The following is a 26723-nucleotide window of genomic DNA, read 5'->3' as shown; positions in this document are numbered from 1 at the left end:
CAAGACCCTCATCTCAAAAAAAGTTTGAGACAGGGTTTTGCTAATTTGCCTAGGCTGGCCTCAAACTTGAGATCGTTCTGCCTCAGCTTCTAGGGTTGCTGGGATTATAGGTGTGTGCTACCACACCTGGCTATGAAAAGGATTTTAATAGTGGATTCATTTCTTTAACTGTTGAAATAGGATATCCATAAAGGAAGATATCCTTTCTTTTCTTGTCAACTTCTGTGAATTGTATTTTTCAAGAAATTTGTCTATTTCACACAAATGGTCAGATTTATTAATTGTAGCAATTGTTTTAGTAGGCTCACATCTTTGATGTCTGTTGGATCTTTCTTGATATTGGTAATTTGTCATTTTTCTTTTATTTTGAATCAGTTATATTAGGGATTTATCAGTTTAATTAATGTTAAAAAGAAACAACTCTTAACTTTATTTTGAGATAAGGGTCTTGTTGAATTGCCCAGGCTGGCTGGCCTCAAACTGGTGATTTTCCTATCTCAGCCTCCCTAGTTAAGCAGGGATTACAGGTGTGCACTTAACTTTTAACTTTTTAAAAAAAGATTATATGTTTGTTTTTAATATAAGACTTTCTTTTCTTTATTTCCTTTCCCCCATTTATTTTGACCTGTTTTTTTTTTGAGTTAGAGGCTTAGATATTTGAGTTTTAACCTTTGTTTTTTTCAACACACATGTAGGATTATATACTTTCTACTAAATACTCCTTTAGCCACCATACTTACTATTTTCAGTTCAAATATTTTCTGCTTTTTGTTTTGACTTTTTTCTTTATCCCATATTATTCACTTCTGTTGCTACTTTAACAAATTGCTATAAACTTAATGATGTACAACACAAATTTTTATTTTATGGTTTGGGGGTTAGAAATCTGACGTGAGTCTCACTGGGCTAATGTCAAGGTACGAAAAAGTGCATCCTTTTCTGGAGACTCTTAGGGAGATCTGTTGCCTTGCTTTTTCTAGCTTCTAGACACTTGGTTTTTGGTCTTCCTCCTTCTTCAGAGTCAGCAGTCTTCCATCCCTCTGACGGTTATATCTTACTCTGACCCTTATCCAGGAAAGATATCTGATTTTAGGGATTCATATGATTTTCTTGGGGCTACTCTGGTAATCTGGGATAATTGCCATATCTCACAGTGTTTAACCTTAATCACGTTTGAAAGGTTTCACAGCATATTTATAGATTATGCAATTAGGACATGGACATCTTTAGGGATCCTTCATTATTCTGCCTGCTGTACCTGTGAATTACTTAGAAGTATATCATAAGTGTATTATTTAATTTTCTGGGATTTGGAGTTTTTCTGATTATCTTTGTTACTGCTTGACTCCATGGTCTAAATTATTAATTAACTTAGTCTGAATTATTCCAGTTTTTTGAAATTTGTTGAGGCTTTCTTTTTGGTTAAACTACCCTACCTTTTTGATCATTTTATTTCAGTACTTTGAAATGGTGTGCATGATATTAAAAAAAAAACCTGAAAGTTTTAAGATATGGTGATCTATAACATCACTATTGTCTTGATTTTTATAGGAAATTTTCTTACTTTTTAGTAGTTTCTGCTTTATTCTTGATAGTTAGTTAACCAGAAAGGTCTTGATTACAGAATAGCCAGAGGTATACACAATTAAATCAATTTTGAATTGTACAGGGTGTGATTAAATCATTCTCTGATTAATTATAGCACACTTTTTTTTTGTTTTGGCTTGTGGGTGAAAAGCCCATAAATATAGTAAAATCTTGTTATGAAATAGTTATTTTGAATGAATTCAGACCAGTGATAGCCTTTTCTTATAAGAGAAATGGGCTTTGCAAGGCAATGAAGAACACAAACTGAGTACCCAGAAGGAATAGAAGCTGAGATTAGAGACAAAGAACTCAAAATTGGATTTTTATTGTAGTTTATTGGTTTGATAGTTGGAGGGAGAACAATACCCTGACCTACACTGTTGATAAAGGGCCCGCCTTTACCTAGGCTACAGAAAGTAAGATTAGAAGAAATAAATAATGAGAAGAGGCAAAGCTGTGACAGGACATTGTAATAGTCCTTTTAAATGAAATGATCTAGTGATACAGGAAATAGAATATAGAATTTGTGTAGTGTAATCTAGAAGCTAGGTCAGATTAGTTCCATGCTGTGGCAGATACCCAAGCAGATATGTGGGAAGAAATCATACTTTATATACAGATTGAATCATTAAGAATTTGTTGTTCCTGATCTTAAGTGGACCCTCAATACTTATTTTACATTCTTTCATTACTTATTCTTAGCATTCTTTTGCTAACTCACTTGTCCACATCTTTGCCTCTTCTCATTATTTATTCCTTCTAATCTTACTTTCTGAAGCCAAGAAAAATCTTTAATTTAGGGAAAGGAAAAAAAAAGCAACAATAAAACTTGTGTCTTTTGAGAATTCTGTATCCTGCTGAAATCACTTTCACAAATGAAGATAAAATACTGGATGTGGTCACTTGCCTGTAATTCCAGCTAAACTGGAGGTGGAAGCAGGAGGCTCAGTGGAGCCCATGAGTTTAAGGTCAACCTGAGCAATATGGTAAGGCCTTGTCTCCAAATAAGGAAACAAACAACAACAGCAACAAAAAACCAACCAACCAAACAACAAAACGAAAAAGAAGGCAAATTGTTATTGAGATGATGAACATATTTATTTATTATTGGGGTACCAGGAATGGAACCCTGGGGCATGCAACCACTGAGCCCCAGCCCCAGCCCCAGCCATTTTTTTGTATTTTATTTAGAGACAGGGTCTCACTGAGTTGCTTAGGACTTTGATAAATTACTGAGGCTGGCTTTGAATTTGAAATCCTCCTGTCTCTGACTCTCTAGCCGCTGGAATTACAGGTGTATGCCACTGCTCCTGGCTAATGAGCATATATATTTAAAAATTTTTTTTTTAGTTGCAGATGATCACAATACCTTTATTTTATTTATTTATTTTTATGTGGTGCTAAGGATCAAATCCAGTGCCTCACATGTGCTAGGCAAGTGCTCTACCACTGAGCCACAACCTCATTATGCAAGGCAAGCACTCTACCAACTGAGCTATATCCCTAGCCATTTGTGGTTGGTTTAGCTAGAATTTTGTAGGTTTTGTTGATCTTTTTAAAGCACTGATTTTTAAAAATGTTTTTTTTTGATGCATTATAATTATACATAATAGTGGGATTCATTGTGACATATTTGAGCATGCATATAATATAATTCTCTAGTGTCTCCCCTTTCCCTCTCCTTGTCCACCCTCTGATCCCCTTGCTTTATTCTCTTGGTCTTCCTTCTTTTATTTTTAATTAGTGCATCATAATTATATATTAAAAGGGGATTCATTATGTATATTCTTACATGGGTGTAACATAATTTAGTTGATTTTGAATTGATTTTTTATTTAATTTGTTTTCTCCATATTTTTTCCATTTTCTGTTCCATTGGTTTCATTTATTCTCCCATTTTCTTTTTGTGTAGTTTGCTCTTCATTTTTTAGATTGCATCTTAAGAGGTGGAAGCTTAGGTTATTTGAGATCTTCATTTCAATATAGATGCTTACAGCTATAAATTATTCCACTAAACACTGCTTTGCATCCCCTAAATTTTGAGATGTTGTTTTCATTTTCATTAAGCTTAAAATAATTTCCAGTTTCTTTTGTAGTTTCTTGTTTGATCCATGTATTATTTGGAAATGTTCTTTAATTTTAAAATATTCATGTATTTTCCAAGTTTTTGTTTGTTGCTGATTTTTAGTTTATTATGGTTAATGAACATACTTTGCATGCTTTTAAATTTATTGGGACTTGTTTAGTGGCTTAGTACATGGTCTGTCCTGGAGAATGGTCCATGGGGCTTATAAAGAATATATGCTGGGGGATGGGGCTGGGGTTGTGGCTCAGTGGTAAAGCACTTGCCTAGCATGTGCAAGCCCTGGGTTTGGTCCTCAGCACCACATAAAAATAAATAAATAAAATAAATGTATTGTGTTCAACTATAACTAAAAAATAAATATTAAAAAAGGAATACATGTTTTTCTTTTGTTGGATAAAGAATTCTATAGATGTTCATCAACTCAGTTTGATTGATAATACTGCTTAATTCATTTACATCATTGCCAGTTTTCTGTCTCTCTTTTCTAGCAATTATTGAGACTTCTCTGACAAATATTATTGAATTTTCTATTTCTTTCTGTTATTTTTTTTCATCTCTTCTGGGGCTCTGTTATTAGATTTTTGTTATGTTGATAATTGTTACATATTCCTGATTAATCTTTTCACACTGTAATGTATATTTTTGTCTCTAGTAAATTTTTTTTCTTAAATATATATTTTGATTAGGGCTGGGGTTGTGGCTCACCGGTAGAGCACTCACCTTGCATGTGCGAGGCCCTGGGTTCGATCCTCAGCACCACATAAAAATGAACAAATAAAGACATTGTGTCCAACTACAACTAAAAAATGAATATTAAAAACTATGTATTTTGATTATTATTTTTTTACATAGTATGTTTATGTCTCTTTTTTGTTTTTTACTCCCATCTTTTGTGGTAAGTAGATATTTTCTTACATACCATTTACTTTCTTTGTGTTTTAAAAAAGAACTTTATCATTTTGAGTCTTCTCTTTCATAAGTTTCTCTACAGATTACAGCAATAAGCATTTTAATTTAACATTATATTTTAAAATATTTTAAAATAAGATAGTTCTAATTCCATTAATATATGGAAACATTATTTCATGTAGCTTCCTTCCATACCCACTAGGTTTTGCTGTTACTTCCATGTAAATTATGTCTTTGTATAAGCCTTACAATGTACTTTTATAATGACTGTTCACATTGCATTTGCCTTTTAAACCAGTTTGGATAAAATGAGGAAACTGATACTTTCATTTTTACGTAAGTAATTTCTTTCTTTGTGTTTTTTTTTTTTTTGGATTGGATTTGGGTTACTCTCTGAAATTTCTTTTCCTTTCTTTCTTTTTCTTTTTTAAATTATTTCTTGTATGGTGCTGTGCTAGCAATAGATTCTTTCCATCTTTGTCTGGGAATGGTTTTTTTTTTTTTTTGCCTCCATTGTTGAAAGATAGTTTTGCTGGATATCAGATTCTTTTTGGATAACCCCCTCCCCCATTTAGTATTTTACATATGCCATCCTACTGCTTTCTGGCTTCCATTTTTCTGATAAGCCAGTCACTCTTGTTAAGGTTCCTTAGTATGTGACAAATGTTTTCCTTTGTTATTTATTTAAGATTTTCTTTCTTTTGGTTTTTGATGGTTAGGCTATATGTCTAGATGTGGATGCTTTAGGGTTTATCCTTTTTTTTGATACTAGGGATTGAACTTGGGGGCACTACTTAACCACTGAGCCACATCCCTAGCCCCTTTTTATCTTTTATTTAGAGACAGGTTCTCATTGAGTTGCTTAGGGCCTTATTGAATTGCTGAAGGTGGCTTTGAACTTGCGATCCTCCTGCATCTTTGGGATTAGAGGTGTATGCCAACACACCTGGTGGGTTTATCCTTTTGACATTGTTTTATCTTTTGTATTTGTTATATCTACATGTGTAGATCAATGTTTATCAGATCCGGGAAGTTTCACCCATTATTTCTTCAAATATATGTTTTTTCTGCCTATATTTTTCACTCTCAATTTCTTGAACTGTATTTTTTGTGTTAGCATGTTTGATGATTTTCACAGGTGTTTTGGCCTCCATTGGTGTTTTATTTCCTGTTTTTTTTTTTTTTTTTTTAAACTGTTAACTTTTATTTGGACTAGATAATGGCTACTCATCCAACATTAAGTTTGCTAATTCTTTTTTTCTGGCAGCTTAATCTGCTATGGTATAGTTTTTAACTCCAGAAGTTCTATTTGGTTCTTTTTTAAAAATATAAATTCTGTCTCTTTATTGTTAATCTGATTGGAAGACTCATTGTCTTTGTACTTTATTTAATTCCTTTAACGTGGTTTCTCTTAGTTCTTTAAGTATATTTGTAGTAGTTGTTTTAAGTCTTTGTCTACTAAGATTTACATCTGGGTCCACTCAAGAAGCAGTTTTATTGACTGTTTTCCCCCTATCCCTTTGGATGGGCCACATTTTTCCTTTTTCTTTGCATGTTTCATACTTTTTTGTTCAAAACTTGACATTTTAGATAAAATATATTATGGTAATTCTAGATCTTGTTTCCTCCTCATTTCCCAGGGGGTGGTTATTATTGTTGTTTTGTTTTTTTGGTTAGCCCAGAATTGTTCAGAATCTGTGCATAAACAGTGTGAGCCCTTGAGATATCTGTGTGTGGGTTAGGGCCTATGTTCAAAGATCAGGCAGTTTACAAGTCTTCCCTGGTTTTTGCTTCTACTTGTGCAAGACCTCCCATTCACCAGGAAGGCGTAAATAGCTGGGGTTCTCTGTAGTCTCCTCTGTGCATGTGTGTAACTTTTAAGATCCCCAGGAATACCTGGGAGTGTATCAGAACATACCATAGCTGTCTTGTTTCCCAGATTTCATTGTTAATGTCTCTTTGCCATTGATTGCTGTTGATTTCAATATCTTCTTCCCCTGTTTTAGTCCGATAATTTACCACTCCCCAAAAGACCAGACACAATTTTAGAGGAGAAAAGGTTTATTTGAGGTTCACAGTTTCAGAGGTCTCAATCCATTGCTCTGGGCTTAAGATGAGGTGGAAAGTAGAAGTAGAGGAAAGCAATTCAGGACAAGGCAACAAGGAAACAGAGAGAGCTATGCTTGCCAGGGACAAAATATATACCACATAGACATACCTCCAGTGGTAGCCTTCTCTATGCATACCCTACCCACTACAGTTACTACAGAGTTAATCCATTCAAGTGGGTAAATGCACTGATTTGGTTAAGGCTCTTATGACCCATTCATTTCACCTCTAAACTTTCTTGCATTGTCTCACACATGAGCTTTTGGGGGGTACCTTACATCTAAGCCATAACATACACCCCCATGATGGTTTTCAGTGGAGATCCAGATTGGATGTCCCCCTTCAAGCATCAGGAAGGCTGCTGATCCTCACTTACAACATCCCAGTGTATTATTGGGTTGAGAGCAGATATCAGTAGCCTTGTGTTGAAACACTAATACCTCTGTTTCTCTTATTACAGTTCAGCACATTTTCTTGTATAAATTTTTTGTTTGAATCATTGATTTGGAGAGTTGATATTTTTGATAATTTTGTTTGGATTTATCTAGGGAGAGGATTTACTGAACTCCTCAGTCTTACTTTCTGTCAGTCTCTTTTTTATAATGACTTTATGATTGTTTTACTGTTTGTATTCGTACTTGATTCTGATCCATTCTCTCTCCTCCAGAAACCCAAGTGATGTTTTAAAAATGGAACCTAACATGTTCTTTCCTTGCATAAAAATACCCATTTCTTTTAGTATAAAATTCATAGTTATTGTGGCCTGCAAGTTTTGCATATGATTTGGCTTCTGCCTCCCTCCCTAGGCTCATCCTGAATCACTTGTTTTCACTTACTCTTCTTAGATCACAGTGACCTTTTACCTCCTGGAAGGCACCATAGTTGTTTTTTTCCTTATTAGAAATTTCCTATGCACAATGCTGTTTGGAGTGCTTTACTGTGCTTCTTCAGTGGATTAACTCCTTATTGCTCCTCACACCTCAATTCCAGTTTTCTCAGGGAAGCTTTCCCTTACTTCTGCTCAGACCAGAATAGATTTCCTGACCTTTGTTGTCATTGCACACTGTTGTCTTCAAGTTCTTATCATATTCACAATGAAATGATTATTTATGCCATCATTTATTGAAGGAATATAATCTCACTTACCTATAGTGTCCTTGAAGGCAAGGTTATTCATCACTGTGTCTTCTAGCATAGTGCCTAGTACATAGGAAATACTCTATAGATATTTTTGAATAAATGTCTCTGGTCTGGTATATCAGTATTCTCCACAGATATGAATATATCCTCAAGATTTGACAATGTGTAGAATTCAGCTATTTGGATTATCATTAATTATATGCATTATTGCATTTATATTTATAGCTGTAAAAGTAATGGAACTCAGTATTGAAGCATCTTGATAATCTGATGCTGAGTTTGATTTCTGTCTTTTATAATGAGCCCTTTCTAAGTATTTTCTCTGTTTATCTTGGTCATGTGTTTCCCATTCTAGTATCCTTGGAGCTAGAGCTCTGTTATATTTTGATCAGACTTCATCATTACATTCTCCTAAGAAAGAATCTGATCTAAAGCCCAGGCTTGGTAACTGGCAAACTGTCATTTGATTTGTTAAATACTTTTCTGATCTTTGTGGGAACAGGTTGGGGATAGATATCTGAAGCATATCACAGTAGCTAATACTTAGGGAAAGCAAGTTACATTAATTTTAATATATTCTAATTAAGGATGGAACATTCCAGCCCAATTTAGAAAAAATTTGTCTAAAAAAAGTTGAATAAGCTTGGATTTGTAATATTTAATTCTCCACTATCTTTAAAAATTCCCCTAGGAAAGCAAGCAAACAGAAAATATTGTTTATTGAGAGTCTTTTAATTGCCTGGGTATTTCTGTACTATAATTAGTTACTGATATTTTAAAAAATAGCACCCCCTACCCCTTAAAAAAAAAAAAAGAAAAGGAACTCTAGCAAAATAGTATAGCATTGTGCTTCTTCTTTAATCTTAGATTTTGTTAGCTCTGGAAACAGAGAACTTTAGAGATCACATACTTTGGGCCATCAGGGGATGATTACTGGCACACAGTTAATGTGTAATAGTAGTAGTGGTAATGACAGTGATTTCTCATGTAGTTAGAACTCAGGCAGGATAAGCTGAATACAAAACAGTATATTTTGGGAAAGATTTGGTTCTTCATTTGGTTCTTTCCCGAATACATGTATTTGGGGAACCAGGTGCAATGGATATAGTATGATTAAAACCACAATGAATGTTTAAACTTCTCTTTGTTCTTAGGGGGTTGAGGGTTCTATAGCCTATTCGGATAAAGTGCTGTATTTCTTATAGTTACACATGAAGGAGTAAAGTCTGGATGAGTAGTTTGCTGGCATATGCTTCTTGAATTGTTGGTTATTTTGGTGTCAACTTTTACATTGAGAGTTGCATCTTTTAATGACAAAAATGTTTACTGGAAATTATAGCTTGGAAAAGAGAACCACTTTCCTGCTTCAGCAAAAAGCTAGGTAAAGCATTGATGTGGGGTAAAGTAGCTGTGGAGTTTTATATTCAGATTGTATGAACAGTAAACAGAGCATCTAAAATAACCACTTGCACATTGCAACAAACACATCATCATTTGCTTAAAAAAGAGTTATAATTACAGTTGACGAAGCATGGACACCATAAAAAATGCATTAGTTTGGCTTGACACATTAATTACCTGTTTTTGCAGATGTTTTTATGTATTGTTGTGTGAACAGTTTACAAAATAATTACAGGAAAGTCATATGGAAAATAAACTAAGTGGGTGGTTTCTCATCTAAATATTTTCATTCATGTGAATCTGTGTGAGCCACAGCTGTTCTGCAGCAAAAGCGGAGAGATAGATGAGGATTCTCGAAGGGTTTTTATTAGACAATCTCTGTCATCAGTATCAGCACATTTTTATATCTTTAGCAACACAGTTTAAAAACATTAAATTGAGAGGGCTGGTTTGATCCCTGTGATTACTGAAAAATCTTTGTTTCTGATCAGGACAAATGTAGATATCTGTGAGTAAAGTAAACTAAATTGAAGAAAACAAAACAACAATAACAACAAAAACCTCCCAAACTCCTAAATGTAGAACTGCTTTTTTTTAATATTTATTTTTTTAGTTGTAGTTGGACACAATACCTTTATTCCATTTATTTATTTTTATGTGGTGCCGAGGATCGAACACAGGGCCCAGTGCATGCTAGGCGAGCACTCTACCACTGAGCCACAATCCCAGCCCCTGCTTTTTTTTTTTTTTTTTAATTACTAGGTGGTTATTAGGCAGTTTGAGAAAAAGTTAAATATTATTTTGTAATTTCTTGAGTTATACAATAATGTATAACCATAGCTTGTTGTATCTTTATAATAATTAAGGTTGCAGGTAGTTATATCTTTATAATAGAATTTGTTGTGTATAAATTGCACAGAAGTTTCAGCTTATCTGTTTTCTCTTTTGAAGTAGTGACAGTGTAAATTTGCTTTTTCTCAGTAGCTTACTGTGTTAAATTACTGGTCTCAAAAGTGGGTATCATACATGTACTTAGTACATGTATCATACATGTACTTACCCTAAGGTAACAATGTCCGTCTCATTCCACCATCTTTGCTACTCCCATGCCCCCATCTTCCCCTCCCACCCCTCTGCCATGTCTAGAGTTTGTCTAATCCTCCCATGCTCCCCCTCCTAATCTCTCTATGAATCAGCCTCTTTATATCAAACATTTGGTACTTGTTTTTTGGGGAACAAAGATGAAAAATTGTGCTCTATATGTGTAATATTAATTGTAATGCATTGTGCTGTCATATATAACAAATTAGAATAAAAAATAAATTTGAAAAAATGTTAAAAAACAAAAGAGCTGCAACACAACACCCTCCAACTTTACCCCTATTGCCCTCAGGGCTGAGGATGGCAGACATCCCCTGCCTTGGCTGGTTGCTAACACTATAAGGTATTTCTCCACTACAGAGGCCTCAGGCTTATGTAGACCCCACCTACCAGCAGAAGTAGAGAAGCTCAGGTTTCAATAAGAACTAGAGAATACGGAAAACACAGTGAAAGGCCTAAGATAACCGTTATAGTTAACATACAACTACTTATGCAGTTTGAACTACCTATAGCAAATGTAGAAGAATTTTAAAGTCCCAGAAGAATCTAAAATGCTTAAGACCTAAAGTGTTTTGAATTTTGGATTTTTCTAGATTTTGGAATGTTTGCATATACATAATGAAATATCTTTGGGATAGGACCCAAATCTAAACACAAAATTGATTTGTTTTATACACACCCAGAGGTAATTTATGTGTGTGTGTGTGTGTGTGTATTAGTGCACTTTATTTTAACTATAACCTGTCACATGAGGCCAGATGTGGAACTGCCCGCTTTTGGTCCTGTGGCAGTGCTCAAAACATTACAGAGCATTTTATTTTATTTTTTTTAAAGTTAATAGTATATTTTTTATTCACATAATACTTATTTTTTTAATATTTTTTTTAGTTAGTTGTTCAAAACATTACAAAGTTCTTGACATATCATATTTCATACATTTGATTCAAGTGGATTATGAACTCCCATTTTTACCCTATATACATATTGCAGATTCACATCGGTTACACATCCACTTTTTTACCTACTGCCATACTAGTGTATGTTGTATTCTGCTGCCTTTCCTATCCTCTACTATCCCTCCTCCCCTCCCCTTCCCTCCCCTCCCCTCCCCTCCCCTCCCCTCCCCTCCCCTCCCCTCCCATCTTCTCTTCCTACCCCATCTACTGTAATTCATTTCTCTCTCTTGTTTTTTTTTCCCCTTTCCCCTCACATCCTCTTATATGTAATTTTGTATAACAATGAGGGTCTCCTTCCTTTACCATGCAATTTCCCTTCTCTCTCTCTTTCCCTCCCGCCTCGCATCCCTGTTTAGTGGTGATCTTCTTCTCATGCTCTTCCTCTCTATTCTGTTCTTAGTTGCTCTCCTTATATCAAAGAAGACATTTGGCATTTAATGTTTAGGGATTGGCTAGCTTCACTTAGCATAATCTGCTCTAGTGCCATCCATTTCCCTGCAAATTCCATGATTTTGTCATTTTTTAGTGCAGAGTAATACTCCATTGTGTATAAATGCCACATTTTTTTTTTTTATCCATTCATCTATTGAAGGGCATCTAGGTTGGTTCCACAGTCTAGCTATTGTGAATTGTGCTGCTATGAACATTGTTGTAGCAGTGTCCCTATAGCATGCTACAGAGCATTTTAGATTTCAGTTTTTGGATTAGTAAGGCTCAACCATGATGCATTATTGCAGGGACAACTATCTGGAAAGTATAAAACATTTTCTTACACATTCTTATTACTAGCTCTTATGTCTACAGATGCCGTACACAAAGTTCTAGAGCTTAGGTAGTAATTGAAATGAGTTGATATTGCCCCTTTAAATTCACATAGTTGTTATAACCATATAAAAGAGGCTTGCAGGAGTATCACTGCTTTCCCTTTTCTTTCCCACAAAAATGTTTCAAAGGGCTGACTTGAAATCTAAACTTCTATATTTATAACTCTTTTTCATAGTAGCATGTTTACTATTTTAAAACATTGATCTTGACACAGGTGTGATATTGTCTCCACAAACTCACCAGAATTTGACTCACCCAATAACCTTTACTTAGCCAAAGAATAAAGTACTTATTATATTTATTAACAAAATTTGCATCAGCCTATTTTATTTCATGTTATTGTTAAATAAATAAACTTCCAAAAGACAACATTAAAAAAAAGTGGGTATCATTTGAAAACTGACCAGGTCTTTGTACAGAAATACTGTACTTCTTTATAAATTGTTCAGAAACATCTTTTAAAATTGTAACTGTCAAACAATAACAGCCTAACTTTGTTGGCTTTATTCTGTTTACATAGTGGCTTGTAATTACTTAGATATCTGTTTTATTTCCCTTTTTACTGTTACACAATTTTTCATAAATTTATGTTAAAATGTAATTTTATATACATTTCAGTAACATAGATGATGAAGACAGTAATTATACAGACCTTCCCTGATATGTATTTTGTGTAACTGTTGTTTGTTAGAGAAAGGCACTAAGTTATAGAAAGCAGTAATGCATCTGTAGGCAGGAAGCTGGTTAATCCTCCTTTACCTTGGTTTCACTTTATGTGGTTCCAGGTTTCTGTGGTCAATTCTGGTTTGAAAATATTAAATGAAAAATTCTTGAAATTAATAATTCATAAGTTTTAAATTGCTCACCATTCTGAGTAGCATGATGATTTGTGGTCTCATTCTGGAACCTGTGAAACTTACAGGATTACAAATAATAAACTTGTAATCTGTTGATTAGTTTACATTATCTCAAAGAAAAAATATAAATCAATATCATGACATCCAGAAAACAGTTTTTGGACTCTGGGTTCTTTCATAGATTTGCCACTTATGTTAAGATGTCCTGTATGACCTGTGAAAGAGTGAACAAAGGCCTTTTGGGGATTGGGAAACATTCATATTTACTAATATGGCAAGTAAAAATTTTTTGATTTATGTAGAGTTTTACTTCTCTATATTTCTTTACCTTTTTTTTTTAGTCCATTCTTCCTTAGTCTTGTTTCTTTATTCCTTTTTCCTTCAGTTTCTTCCATTAGCTATTTTAAATCTTTTTATCTTTTAGATGCCATTTGGCTTTAAAACATAAGGGAAATGTGGGGGATTATTGTTATTCTTTGGACTAGATTTATTATCATGAGGAGACTGGCTTAGCATTATAATTTTGAAAGGCGTCAGTCATAGTCTTTTGGGTACTCTTAAAATTGCAAAACAAAGAAAAGTTATGGAGTAGAAAGAAAATATTGAATCTAAAAGAAGGCTGTTTCTGTAGGCATTTAACACTGTGTATAATCTGATGCTAGTTTTCATTCAGTATTACTGATAATAGAAAAACCACTAAGTAACATCGAAAGCAATCAATTCAGTCAATGCTTGAGCGTGAATATGATTGTGACTTTTGCTTTTACTCTCTTCTGGTGACTTTTTGAACTTCTAGTGGTCACATAACAATTGGTTTTGTTAAAACATTAATAGGGGACTCACTAACTGCAGAAAGCAGATTCCCTAACTGACCGGTTCATGTCATACACGGAAAAGCTGATGGCTTCAGTGTTGGAGTAGACATGTAGAACCATAAATTATTGTTTTTCCCAAGGTTTCCTTTTGTAGTTAAAACACTTAGCATAAAGCAGAAATGGTAGGCTATACCTGGAAAGAACAAAGCACCATTAAATATAATAAATCAGCACTTAAGGAAAAAAAAAACTGTAGTTATCCAAGGCCATCTGAAACAGGAGTATTCTTGTATGTGACTAAAGTTGTTTTAAAAAAAACAAAAAACAAAACCCACAAACAAAAACTCATTCCAGCAAATCAGGTTGATTTGGATGTTCTTTCTAATGGGATAAATCTCAATGAAACCAGGCATGTTTGAACCAAGTCCAGCAGCATAAGGCCTATTGGAAAGTATCTATGGAGTAGGAATAGAAATAAGAATATAAGATGTGATCAGCACAGTCTTATGTGCAGATTAATTTCTGTGCATGTTGTACAAATTCTAGTGAAAATACCCTTAAAATTCCCTTAAAATTTCCCATGAAATACAGATATAGACAACTGTCTTTTAAGAAGTCTAAATAAGCAAGTTCTTTCAGTATTCCTTTTCTTTTGTTAAATAAATAGTGAGATTGTTTGCTATATTCATAGCAAAATACATGTAGTAGTGACTAAGGGCAGAAGAGCAGAATTAAAACAATTTTTACTTTTGTAAAATCAGTTTTTATTAGTTTCATAATGAAAATGCCTCTTTTTTCTTTTGTGGGTAAACAAGAAAAGACCTTTGTTTTCCAGATATAATATTTGGGTAACAAAGGTATGTGAGAGGTCAGTCCCCCACCCTCCCCTCAAAAGACCTATCTTTACCTCACTGACACTGCTATGATGATTTTTTGTAGAATTACATCAAAATGTATATTCTCTTTTTAGTCCAATCACGCCAGTTTTAGATCGTGTTTTTCCATATTCCTTTTACATAGAGTTATGTATATCTTTTATACCTCTGATTTTCCTATGTCTATGTTTATCATCTTAGGTATCTCGCCTCTCTAATTCTACTCTGTGTATTGTTCGATGGGTACCTTTCTCAAATTCTTATATTTATTTTCTCTCCATCTTTGTTGCCATACTTACCTATACTTGTGCTTTGTAGTTTTTTTGTTCTACTCAAACAGTAGAATAATCACATTCAAATTCAGTTACTTTATTTATATTGAAAGGTAACTTAGTTTGATGCCAAGTATCCTAAAAGAGCTGATTTAGGTTCGGGCTCTTCTTACTTTAACTGTGTAATTGAAAAAGAAATTTCACATACTTGAGTTTAATCTTCTTAATTATAAAAGAGAGAAAATTTATTTCTTGTAAATAGGATATGATACAATGAAGGGGTACCAAATAGTGATGTGTTCTTGGAAAAATCAGAATTTCCATATCTGTTATAAAACAACTTTTAGTGAATGAAGTCAGAGTTGGTGTCCAGAGAAATGCAAAATAGGTTGTCCAGAGTTTCTAGATATTTTGGTAACAACTTTGGAATTTCTTCTCCTATTTACTCAGTTATACTCTTTTGTTTCACAGATCACATTCTGTAGTCATCCTATATTCATCTTCCCTGTAGGTTTATCACATAAGTGCACATAAGAAAACTTTTATGGTACACCAAATTTTTTTGATAGAGAGATTATTATTGAGTTAGCCAGGGTTCTCTAGAGGAACAGAACTTATACACAAGAGGCAATTTAATTGTTGGCTTATACTGCCTTAGGCTAGATAATCCCAAATGGCGATCTGCAGACTGGAGAGCTGGGAAAACCGGTAGCTGCTCAGTTCAAGAAACTGGAAGTGTCAGAATAAGGGGACCAATGATGCAGCCTCAGTGCAAGACTGAAGTCCTGGAAGCTCCCTGGAGAGTCACTGGATCTAGTATGTCTTAAAAGGCTGAACAATCTGCAGTCTGATGTCTGCAGATGATGGCAGAAGCAAAAATTACAAATGTTTAAGAAGAATTGAGTTTGCATGCACCAGCAAATCCCATCACCACTTGTGCTCTTTGTTCCATCTGGGCCCCCAGCCTATTGGGTGGTGCTACCCACATGTAGGGCAGGTCTCCCCGCTAAACACAGCCCCAGTTTGCTGACCCATATGCTAATCATCTCTGGAAAACACCATTACAGATACACCCAGAAGATGCTTTGCCAATTTTCTAGGTGGTCTCTCAATTCAGCCAAGTTGACAACCAAGATTAACCACCACAGTTATTGAATAATGGAAGCAATTTTTTTTTCTTTTGAATGCCAAAACCCAGTGGAAATTTGTGCTCTATGTGAATGATTAGCAGAAATGTAGAGAAACTCATCGAAGGTATTAATTTGTCTTTAGGTAGAATATAAATCATGTATTCCCTTTGAAAAGTATTCTGTGTGGCTATGTTATTGAAGAAATAATAGCTACATGACCTAATATGGGATTGAAGGTTGAATTTAGATACATTTTCCTTGAATAATAGTCATTAAGAATTGTCAATGTGCACACATGTAAGCCCATGTGTGTTTGAAAGGGAAGAGCAAACTACAGAAAACCAAGGAAGTTAGAGTGAATTAAACATTTTTAATCAATTAAAATCTGTTTAAAATCACATTTATCAATAATTTTATCAGTAAGAGTTATTCTGGAAATCTACTCAGAAAACTTCTTTGAGTCTTCAGCAGCAGATATCTGCAAGAGGTGATTTTCTTTCTTGGCTGCCACTATTTATCAGCAGTAGATGTGACCTCTTTGTAAGGGCTGGTAAGGAAGAAATCATAGTATCTATATAAAAGGCTGCATTGAAAAAACCTTCAGTATTTCCATTACTTGGCCATAAGTTTCCATGGAAGTGGGCTCACCATCATCAGCAGGAGTCCATTTCAGCTGCTGGCTTCTGGTTTTTGTTTCTTTGTTACCATGGATACTATCTAGAAAGTGGCAGAAGAGTCAGAAGTTTAAAAAACAGCATTTGATTACAAAATATGATTAAAACCATATTCTGTTTCTTGTCACTTTTAAATTTCAAGTTATTTTGTGAGATGAGTTTATTAATTTGAATAGAGCCAAATTTTGAGGCTGTGGACACACTGAATTAAAAAAACGAAAGTGTCACAGTTTCTATTGAAATTGACCCTAAGGGGAGCCCCAAATTTCAAATTAGGGTTTATTAGGGCTTAAAATGTGTAACCTGAAATGTGAAGAGCTAAGGATACTGGCAATAACAGAGTCCAAAACAATAAACCATAAAAAAGGACTAGCAGTGTGTAGAAATAATGAATAGCTGTTATTTATGTGGGACGTTGTATCTTCAAAGTGTGTCACATTTATTTAGGTTGATGTCCATGGTTTGTACCCATGTTTTCAACTTGAGTGGGAAACCTTGGGCGTAGGAAGTAAGGACATTTTAAGGACAGAAGCATACTGACATTTTAATTGCTGTTTGAGGAGTTGGAAAGTTAACAAATATAGATTGTTCCACATTTAAAAAAGAAATAGAGATCCCTCTCTCTGGAAGACCAGTTGTATTTATGAATTACTCATGAAGGAGAGAAGAAGTAGAATGATAATGTAAAAGATATAAAAGGAAAGTTATTTAGCAAAATTGCAATCTCAACTTCATTACAGTTTTTCTTTGAGGTCTGTATTCCATGAGAATTCTTTGGTTAGCATGTGCCAGCACCCCCATTTGGACTACTTTATGCAAAGAAAGACAGGAATATAGATTCACCTGGAATCAGGGACCCTGGTTACACTAGGGTTTCTTTTTGCTTTTTGGTTTTCCATATCATCTTTCCTCTGTATCAGGTTCTTCCTTTCAGATCTTTTGCTTTGGCAGGAATTGTGGCTGCTGGTGCTTCTCAGTCCTCTTCCCTATAGCTTCAAAAACAGAGAAGGTCCAGTTTGTATTGGGCCATTTTTTTCTTCTCCAGCTGTGGCCTGTTGAGTAAGGCTCTATGCAGCTTGGCACAGGGAAGCCCACCCCGACCTAAGTAGACAGAGCTTTGTAGCTAGAGGAACTGAGATCTGACATAGAACAGTTTTCCTTCAAACCACTTGGAAATAGGGAAAGACTAGGAAAGTCTGAAGAGAGAATGGGGCATTTCCTAGAAAAGCAGAAGATGCCGTTCCAGGCAGAAATAAATAGAGGTTTTCCACTGGTGGTCTTCTAAGGAAAAAATATTTGCTTTACTATAATCCATTTATCTTCAATTTAGTAATTCAGGAAATACCATTTTGTAGGATTTAGTTTTGAGGAAAAAACCAGCATTTAAAAACTTTACAATTAGTGCTTCCTATATGAATGGCTCGGTTGTAATTCCATGTATATATGTTTTCTCTTTCACTTTCCATGATCATTAGAAGTATATACTTCCATTTTAGGGCATGAGGAAGGGGATCAGAGATTGAGATGACTTGCCATATGACCCATGAGAGGCAGAACCAGAATTTAGATAACTCATCAGAGTTTCTAGAATGTAATGTAAGGCATTTTCCTCTACAGGATACTTTCTTTTTGGTTAACTTCATTAAGAAGATGCATAGAATGAATTATGATAATAGTACCATATGTTAAGTGCTTTGATCAAAATGAGTCATGAATCACTTAGAATACTACAAAATAATATTTATGAAAGGAACCCTTAAAGATCATATGATACACTGGTTTTCAAACTTTTTGACTTTCAGCCATGGGATCCATGTTAGTAAATTTTATATCATCATAACAATCAACTTGTAAAGAGAAAATATTTGTCTCAGTTTTGAAGGTTTTAGCTTTGATTGAATGGCCTCATTGTTTGGGCCTGTGGTGAGGCAACTTATCGAGGTGGGAGAATGTGGCAGTGCAGAACTGCTCATCTCATGGCCAGGAAGCAAAAGAGAGGAAAGAGCAACAAATGAAGGGTCCCGCACTCACCATGGGAGCACACCTTCAATGAGTTGTAGACCCCTGACTAAACTCTACCTCTTATAGATCCCACCACTTCTTCCTAGTAGCACCATGCTAGTGACCATGTTTAACAAAACAGGGACCTTTGCGGGGAGAGTTAAGGTCCAAACTACAGCAGAATCCCTTCTTCAAATGAAATGCTATATCTTAGTCAATCATATGAAATGGGTAAAATCATCCCATTCTGGAGAAAGGCCAGTACTTCAAAGTTTTAACCACTTCTTTTGAAGTCTTGAGAGTTCTTTGGAGGTTATTTTGAATACCCTTTATTTAGGGAAGCTGAGACCCAAATAGGGTCAATGATGTACTCAGTTTCACATAATTTTATATTATAGGAATTTCAGTCACATTCCTGTTTTCAGTTATAAAGATGCACGAAAATTTTTTACTGGTTGAAAAAAACCATGAAGCTTACAAATCGATTAGTTAGAATTTAGAAATGCTCTCAGTGATTTTATTTTCCAGTTTGGTGGTACTTTTATGTAGCTCATGGCATAGCAATTCTATGTCACACTCTTATTAAATATCCATTTCTTTTGGTCTTATTTTTGAGTTGAGCTATATATTGTCTGGATTTGGATTAGGGCTAGTCTTGGCTACGTTTTTTTTTTTTTTTATATATATATGTTTGACTTCTAAAATACATTAAGTTCTCAATTCATACTTAAATAGGAGGGTGTCAAATTTTGCATACATGAAACTCATGGGGGTAATACTTAGATCTTATTGAAATGAATGACTTTCATGTGTTTTTGAATTTTGAGTATCTCTTCTTCACGGTTAGAAATGTAAACAGGCTTGGATGAAATGTAAAATGTCTTGGGTGGAAAGAAGTTAATTTTCATATTGGGATGAAAAAAGTTTATTTTTCACAAGACCAGACTTTTGTTGTCTCCCTTAGGAGAGTCAAGCCCTACTCGCCGAGAAGCTGTGAAGAGAAGAACAGCGGAGTATCTCATGAGGGCAGAAAGTATCTCCAGCCTTTATGGAAAGCCGCAGCTGGATGATGCATCTCAGGTATATCTCATGTTTTATTTTGCATTTTCTTTAACCATTATTTTTTGATGTCTTTTCTTTCAGCTTCATTTTTTAAAAAATATTTTTTAGTTGTCAATCTTATTTATTTATTTGTGGTGCTGAGGATCGAACCCAATGTCTCATATGTATGTGCTAGGTAAGTGCTCTACCATTGAACCACAACCCTAGCCCCTCAGCTTTATTTTTAATTAGAATATTTGAGAACTTTGGTTTCTGGAATTTTATTAATAATTTTCTTAAGTTAATATTGAAAGAAAAAGCATTATAGCAAAAGTAGAACCAAACAGGACTTGTTTTCTCCGCCCTTCATTAGTCCTTAATGGTACCCTAAATTTCCCCAGCTGTAAAATGACAGCAATTCATACTATATTTAAACTTCTTAAAGTTAAATTATGATTTTTGTACAGTTCCTGTACAGTTTTATTGATTCATGGTAAAACTGTCACTTTATTCACAAGTCCTATGAGAATCTGCTATAGTTCACAGATGTAGTCATTTCAGAAGCAATATTTAGATTATTTGGGACTACTAGTAGGCTTGTCTGTAAGGCAGATAAATGCTTAAAACATTAGAAATGTGGTTTATTATTGATTTTTATCTCTTATCTACCTGGACTTGAAAAATTTCTGGAAGAAACTTTTCTGTATGCTTTTTCTTTATATCAAACTAAATTTTTCTAATGCAAATTAAGGATTATATTTTCTGGTGGGATGCTGTAGTGAACATCTATAATCGTAGCAGCTAGGGAGACTGAGGCAGAAGCATCATAAATTTGATTCAGTCTGTGTAACTTAGTGACAGCCTGTCTCAAAAAAAAAAAAAAAAAAAAAAGTAAGAAAGGGCTGGGAATGTTGTTCAGTGGTAGAGCACCTCTGGGTTCAATTCCTAATATCACCTTAAAAAAAAAAAGAAGAAAGAAAGAAAATTCTGGAGAAGGGAAAAGTGTTTAGTTTATTATAATATTTTAATCGATCCAAGGGGCAGGTAACCTTGTTCATATACAGTTCTACCACTTGAGTCAATGCAAGATGGCATCAGTTTCTGTATCTGAATAATGAGGGTAGTAATTATTCCTTGCTGTGTTGTTATTAGGATTAAATGAAGTTAAAAAAAAAAATACTTCTGTACATGGATGTACCTCCCTAACCCATCCACCTACAATTTAGATAAGCTTTGTGCCTACCTAGCATAAAGACCAGATATAATCCAGATTAGCTTAATAAATTTTAGCCCCATTCTTTTTTTTTTTCTTTTTTTAAATTTTTTATTGTTGGTTGTTCAAAACATTACAAATTTCTTGACATATCATATTCCACACTTTGATTCAAGTGGGTTATGAACTCCCACCTTCACCCCATACACAGATTGCAGAAACACATCAGTTACACATCCATTGATTTACATATTGCCATACTAGTGTCTGTTGTGCTCCGCTGCCTTTCCCATCCTCCCCCCTCCCCCCTCCCCACCTCTCCCCTCCCCTCCCCTCCTCTCTCTCTACCCCCTGCACTGTATAACCCTGAGGGTCTCCTTCCATTTCCATGCAATTTCCCTTCTCTCTCCCTTTCCCTCCCACCTCTCATCCCTGTTAAATGTTAATCTTCTTCTCCTGCTCTTCGTCCCTACTCTGATCTTAGTTACTCTCCTTATATCAAAGAAGACATTTGGCATTTGTTTTTTAGGGATTGGCTAGCTTCACTTAGCATAATCTGCTCTAATGCCATCCATTTCCCTGCAAATTCTATGATTTTGTCATTTTTTAATGCAGAGTAATACTCCATTGTGTATAAATGCCACATTTTTTTTATCCATTCGTCTATTGAAGGGCATCTAGGTTGGTTCCACAGTCTTGCTATTGTGAATTGTGCTGCTATGAACATCGATGTAGCAGTGTCCCTGTAGCATGCTCTTTTTAGGTCTTTAGGGAATAGACCAAGAAGGGGAATAGCTGGGTCAAATGGTGGCTCCATTCCCAGCTTTCCAAGAAATCTCCATACTGCTTTCCAAATTTAGCCCCATTCTTAATATCTGCTTCATACACTGCTTTTGTATACTGTTTTCCACACACTTTAGTTTTATATAGTTTTTAAAAATTATAAAATGTCTCAAAAACATTTTTCTTTGGTGGTGCTGGGGATAGAAAAATGTCTATTTTTTTAGTTTAAGAATAGCCCAATATTTAACCTTGGTTCATTGGACCATTGTTGTTTTTTGTTGCTGATTTTTTGAGCCATTTTTATTTCCTGTAAGATTTTTTTTTAAAGTGCCATTATCACTATAGATGGAAAAAGTACAGTTGCTAAAATTGTACTTATTAGTGTAAGATATTATATTGAGAATTTTTAATGGTGTTTGACTATTCATTATAAAACAAAAAGATTACATCCAAGCTAAAGTAATATATTTGTTACCCTAACATAATAATTGCATATTAAATATTGTTATCTATTTTGCTGATTCATTTTCAGCTTTTGAACTATTGTGACTCTTCTATGTTCTACTTGTTAATTTTTTCCTGTTCTTTATTATTGTAGTCTTAATGATATTATTAAGTTTATATCCTTTAACTTTTCACTATTGAATTTTATTTTTTAAATTAAATATTCATTGAAACATTAATTGAATTTAATTCCCTTTTTTCCATGGGGTTGGTGGCCCTCCTTGTTTGCAGTCCTGATATATACATTCTTGACTTTATTTTGTAGGGCATTGATAAAAACATTAAATAACATGAGTCTATAAACTTATTTGTTATACTAACCCCATCTTGTATATAATATTCTTAAACATTGTACAAACTCCCTTAACATTAACTGTGAATTTTCTACATATACTTATTCATTCAATATCTTTGCCTATGCATCCTTGTTTCCCACTGTCACTTCTATGGAGCCATAATTTCCTGGGCAAATAAATATATAAAGTCTTCTTACAGTTTGACTTAGAGAACAGGACCATCAAGTATATTAGTCAGAATTTCCCGTAAGGGGGCAGGGATTGTGGCTTAGTTGTAGAATGCATGTGTGAGGCCCTGAGTTCAATTTTCAGCACTACATATAAATAAATAAAATAAAGGTCCATTGACCACTTAAAAAAATAAATAAATAAAAAAGAGTTTTTCTGTAAGCATAACTTCTAAGGAAAATAAAGTTAAGGAGATCTAATATAGGATAGCTGATTATATGAGGTTGTATATTAATTCATTAAGCATCTTTTAGACTTTCTGTGCACATCAATCTAGATATACTTTGGAACTATACATAGTGTTTGCTCTTGCAAACCTTATAGCATAATTGAAGACATAAATATGTCTAGTTAAAACAAAAGTTAGAGAGATGGCAAGAGTCATGTAGAATCATGGGAAATTGTTTCAGAAAAGATAAAAGGGAGCACCTACTCAATGTGATCTTGTGTGTAGGTTTTTTTTTTTTTTTTTAATTTCTTAGGCAAGGATGCTACTGGAGAGTAAGTGTGGTATTTTTTCTTTTATGGTAAGCTTTTGCTTTTATTCTCTCTTTTGTATATTATTCTGTTAAGCCTGGCCCTATTGGTCAAAAACATGCTTGATTATTTTCTTATCTGTGATTTAAGTTACATGAATTCCAGAGGTTCATGATTAGCTTGGTGAATTCATGATTTCTTCTTCTTTTACTTTTCTTTTTTAGTTGTAGATGGACACAATACCTTTATTTTGTTTTTTATGTGGTGCTGAGGATCTAACCCAGGGCCTCACACATGCAAGGCAGGCACTCTACCACTGAGCCACAACCCTGGTTCCTGATTTCTTCTTCATTAACCATCTTTGGATCTGAATTTCAGCCAATACAATGAGAGGATTGATGTAAATGATTTAACCTGCTCATAATTTATCTGTTGATATAATTTCTCTGTTGAATCAATAGGCAAACATTTCTTTCTAGCCTAGTGAATTAGGAAAATAAAAGAATCCATTTTGGCATTTATAATTTTTGTTAATTACCATTTTTCCCTTTGGTGTAGTCTAAATAATGGCCCCCCTCTGCCCAAGTTTTCTGTGATGGCTTAAGCTTTTGCTTTTTTGAACTTCAGAGACACTTGTGTGGTAAATATTAAAGTTCTAAAATTCTGTGCTAATATCCTTCTCAAAGGACAGAAAGGAAATAGAAGCACTGTTTTACCTTTTTCTTTGCTTCATTACTTTGTTACTGATAGACTTCAAGAAAATTTAAGGAGTAGGTTTCAGATAAAAAGGAAATGAGCTTTGTTTGAAGTTAAGGTGAAATCCTAACTGAAGGAGACAAAATTTTTTTCCCTTTCTTTTTTAAAAATTGTAAATGACTTTGAATGAGTTAAGAATTAATATTGAAAGGGGATTTCCTTTGAAAAGGTTCAAAATAGAATTTTTGCTATTTTTAGTTGTAGAAATTCTACACTCAAGATCAATGAAGTTTGGAAAAAGACAGTAAATGATCTAAATTTAGGACATAAAGATTGTGTAGCTTCTTAAGTGCACATACATTTTTATCTTGCAGCTACAAAGTGTGAATGAACATTAATACATAGGATATATGACTTTCCTTTTTTATATTTATTTATTAATTTTTAGTTGCAGCTGGACACATACCTTTATGCATTCGTTTGTTTGTTTATTTATTTACTTATTTAATGTGGTTCTAAGGATGGAACTCAGGGCCTTGTTTGTGCTAGGCCAGTGTTCTACTGCTGAGCCACAACCTCAGCCACATAACTTTCTTAATATTTTCTAGATTTTGAGCACAGCTGCTATAATAATGTCTCAAAGGTATTTTTCCATTTCAGTTATTGTTTCATCCTCAGTGAGACACTGGCTAAGCAGAGATGGCAGTTGGGATGTAAATCAGTAATAGAGCTCTGCAGTTAAGGGTCAGGCATGGAATGTGGTCCAAGTCAGGCTTGGGAGGTTGGATATTAGGTTTAGTAGGTTGCCCAAGAAAGTCTTTGCAGAGTCCAAAATCTATGGAAGAAGCCAAGTTCAGGAATTCTGGTGTATTTAGTTCCCAGGGCTTAGAATTTGGTTCCTGATACTTTTTTTTTTTTTTTTTTTGATAGTGCTTTCCTTTTGCTCTTACTTATTTTTGTACTCCTGTCCCACAATAATGGCTATTCCCTCTGATTATTTAAGGAGGAGTACTTAGCCCTATTTCAAATGGGGTTGGTGAACCAGAAGCATCAACATCACTGGGAAACTTCTGGGAAATGCAGAATCTCAAGTTCCCACCCCAGACCTACTGAATCAGAATCTTCATTTGAATTCAGTCCTTTACACATTAAAGTTTGGGAAGGTATTGCACCAAGGAAGAGGTAGGAGTAGAGCAGTGCTTACTGACAGTAAGGAATGACAAGTGAAAAAGTTTAGAGAATGTACAACTGGAATACCAAGTAGGTTTAATTAGTGTGGGGACTGCAGTCCACAGGTAGTAGCTGTAAAGAGCACTGTAGTGAGAAGAGTTGTGAGACAGAGCCTGGATTGACTGGATCCTGGCCTCGGGCTTGGCCAGTTGAGTGGTGTATCTTAGCATCTCTGGTTTTGAAGGTTGTTGGATCATTGTCCCTTCTTGTCTCTCTCCTTTTTGTGTCCATCTTTAGTCCTGGTGTAGATGGATGCAGCCAAGCTTTCTTCTTTAGACATCATCTGCTATAGTGGCTAGTAAATATAAGTGAAAATTTTTACCTTTGTCATAAAGGAAATCAGCCACGTTGCCTAGAATTTCACTGTCTCCTTTTTAAAAAAGGAGCTGAAGTTATCCCTAATGATGATCTTTTAATCCCCTCTTATCTATTGCCTAGTTTTATCATTTTAGATGGTTTTACTTTGTTACTTCTCAGTTTTCTCATCTGGGGGAAAAAAAAAAGAAACAGAATGTTTAACTTGATCTCTAAAGTCTCTTTCTGTTCTTAAAATTCTGTGGATTTATGTTTCCTTTTGCCATCTGAAGAAAGGCATAGATCTGTGGGATTTTACCCAATTTAAATGTTATATATAAGAAATATGAGATTTTTTTATTGATGATTTTATTTCATGGTGTTCTCTGTTCATTTCTCTGATGTAACTTTTATAGAGGTTTAAAGTAGAAAGAGAGATTTAATGATCACTTCTTTGCCTTTGGTCTTTTTCTGTTATATTCTCATCTTTGCAAAAGTAACCTCCTAAATCACTGTTTTCATTGGGTTGTTTCTCATACAAAGACTTATTTAGACTCTGGAGAATATGGTCTAGACTCTTCTTGGCAATCAAGACTTGTAAAAACTGACCCTAAGTATGGAATTTTATTTTTTTCTGTTCTCTAGTTTGAACAAATCCCCCCCCCCCCCAAAACCCCTAACAGGCCAGTGGCCTTTCAATTTTATATATACTGTTTGTTTCCTAACTTAATTTCCACACAGCACTTAAAATCATCTTTAGTCTGACTTCTTTCTGAGAACACAGGTTATTATCTACTAACTAATGACTTATCTTTGTGGTCCTGTGTTTTAGGAGAATGTTTTACTTACTTTTAATGTTTTTGTCTTGTTAAATAAATTATGAACTTCTTGAGTTAGGGGCCATTCATGTTTTTTGGTGATTTATATCCTTTGTAGTTATGTTGCACATAGTGGGTGTAGAGTAATTATTTGTTGAAAGATATAGTTGAGATTTTTGTAGTCTGCTTTCTTTGCTATTGATATTGCTGAAAGGAAACCAAGTACTTCTATGGAAACTGGAAAATCCAATAATATCAGTGAATAAGAAAGTATACATAGAAGATAGGTATTTTTTTTTTTTTCTTTTTGGTACTGGGGATTGAACTCAGGGTATTTTATCACTCAGTTACATCCCCAGTTCTTTTATTTTTTATTTGCAGACAGGGTCTCTTGCTAACTTGCTG

The 26723-nt window shown here is 34.4% G+C and overlaps 1 protein-coding gene across 2 annotated transcripts in view; it reads left to right on the top strand.

Moving 5' to 3' along the window:
- Rps6kc1 (ribosomal protein S6 kinase C1) overlaps positions 1-26723 on the top strand; it is a 196608-nt gene that overhangs the window by 81731 nt on the left and 88154 nt on the right. For both annotated transcript variants that reach the window (XM_027934804.2, XM_027934803.2), the window contains exon 7: positions 19703-19818. In XM_027934804.2, the coding sequence (XP_027790605.1) occupies positions 19703-19818 (116 nt within the window). The remainder of the gene's footprint in view (positions 1-19702; positions 19819-26723) is intronic.

The sequence above is a fragment of the Marmota flaviventris genome, chromosome 12 (assembly GCF_047511675.1).
Source record: "Marmota flaviventris isolate mMarFla1 chromosome 12, mMarFla1.hap1, whole genome shotgun sequence".
NCBI classification, from domain to species: Eukaryota; Metazoa; Chordata; class Mammalia; order Rodentia; family Sciuridae; genus Marmota; species Marmota flaviventris.
This window is presented reverse-complemented; position numbering and strand designations above follow the sequence as displayed.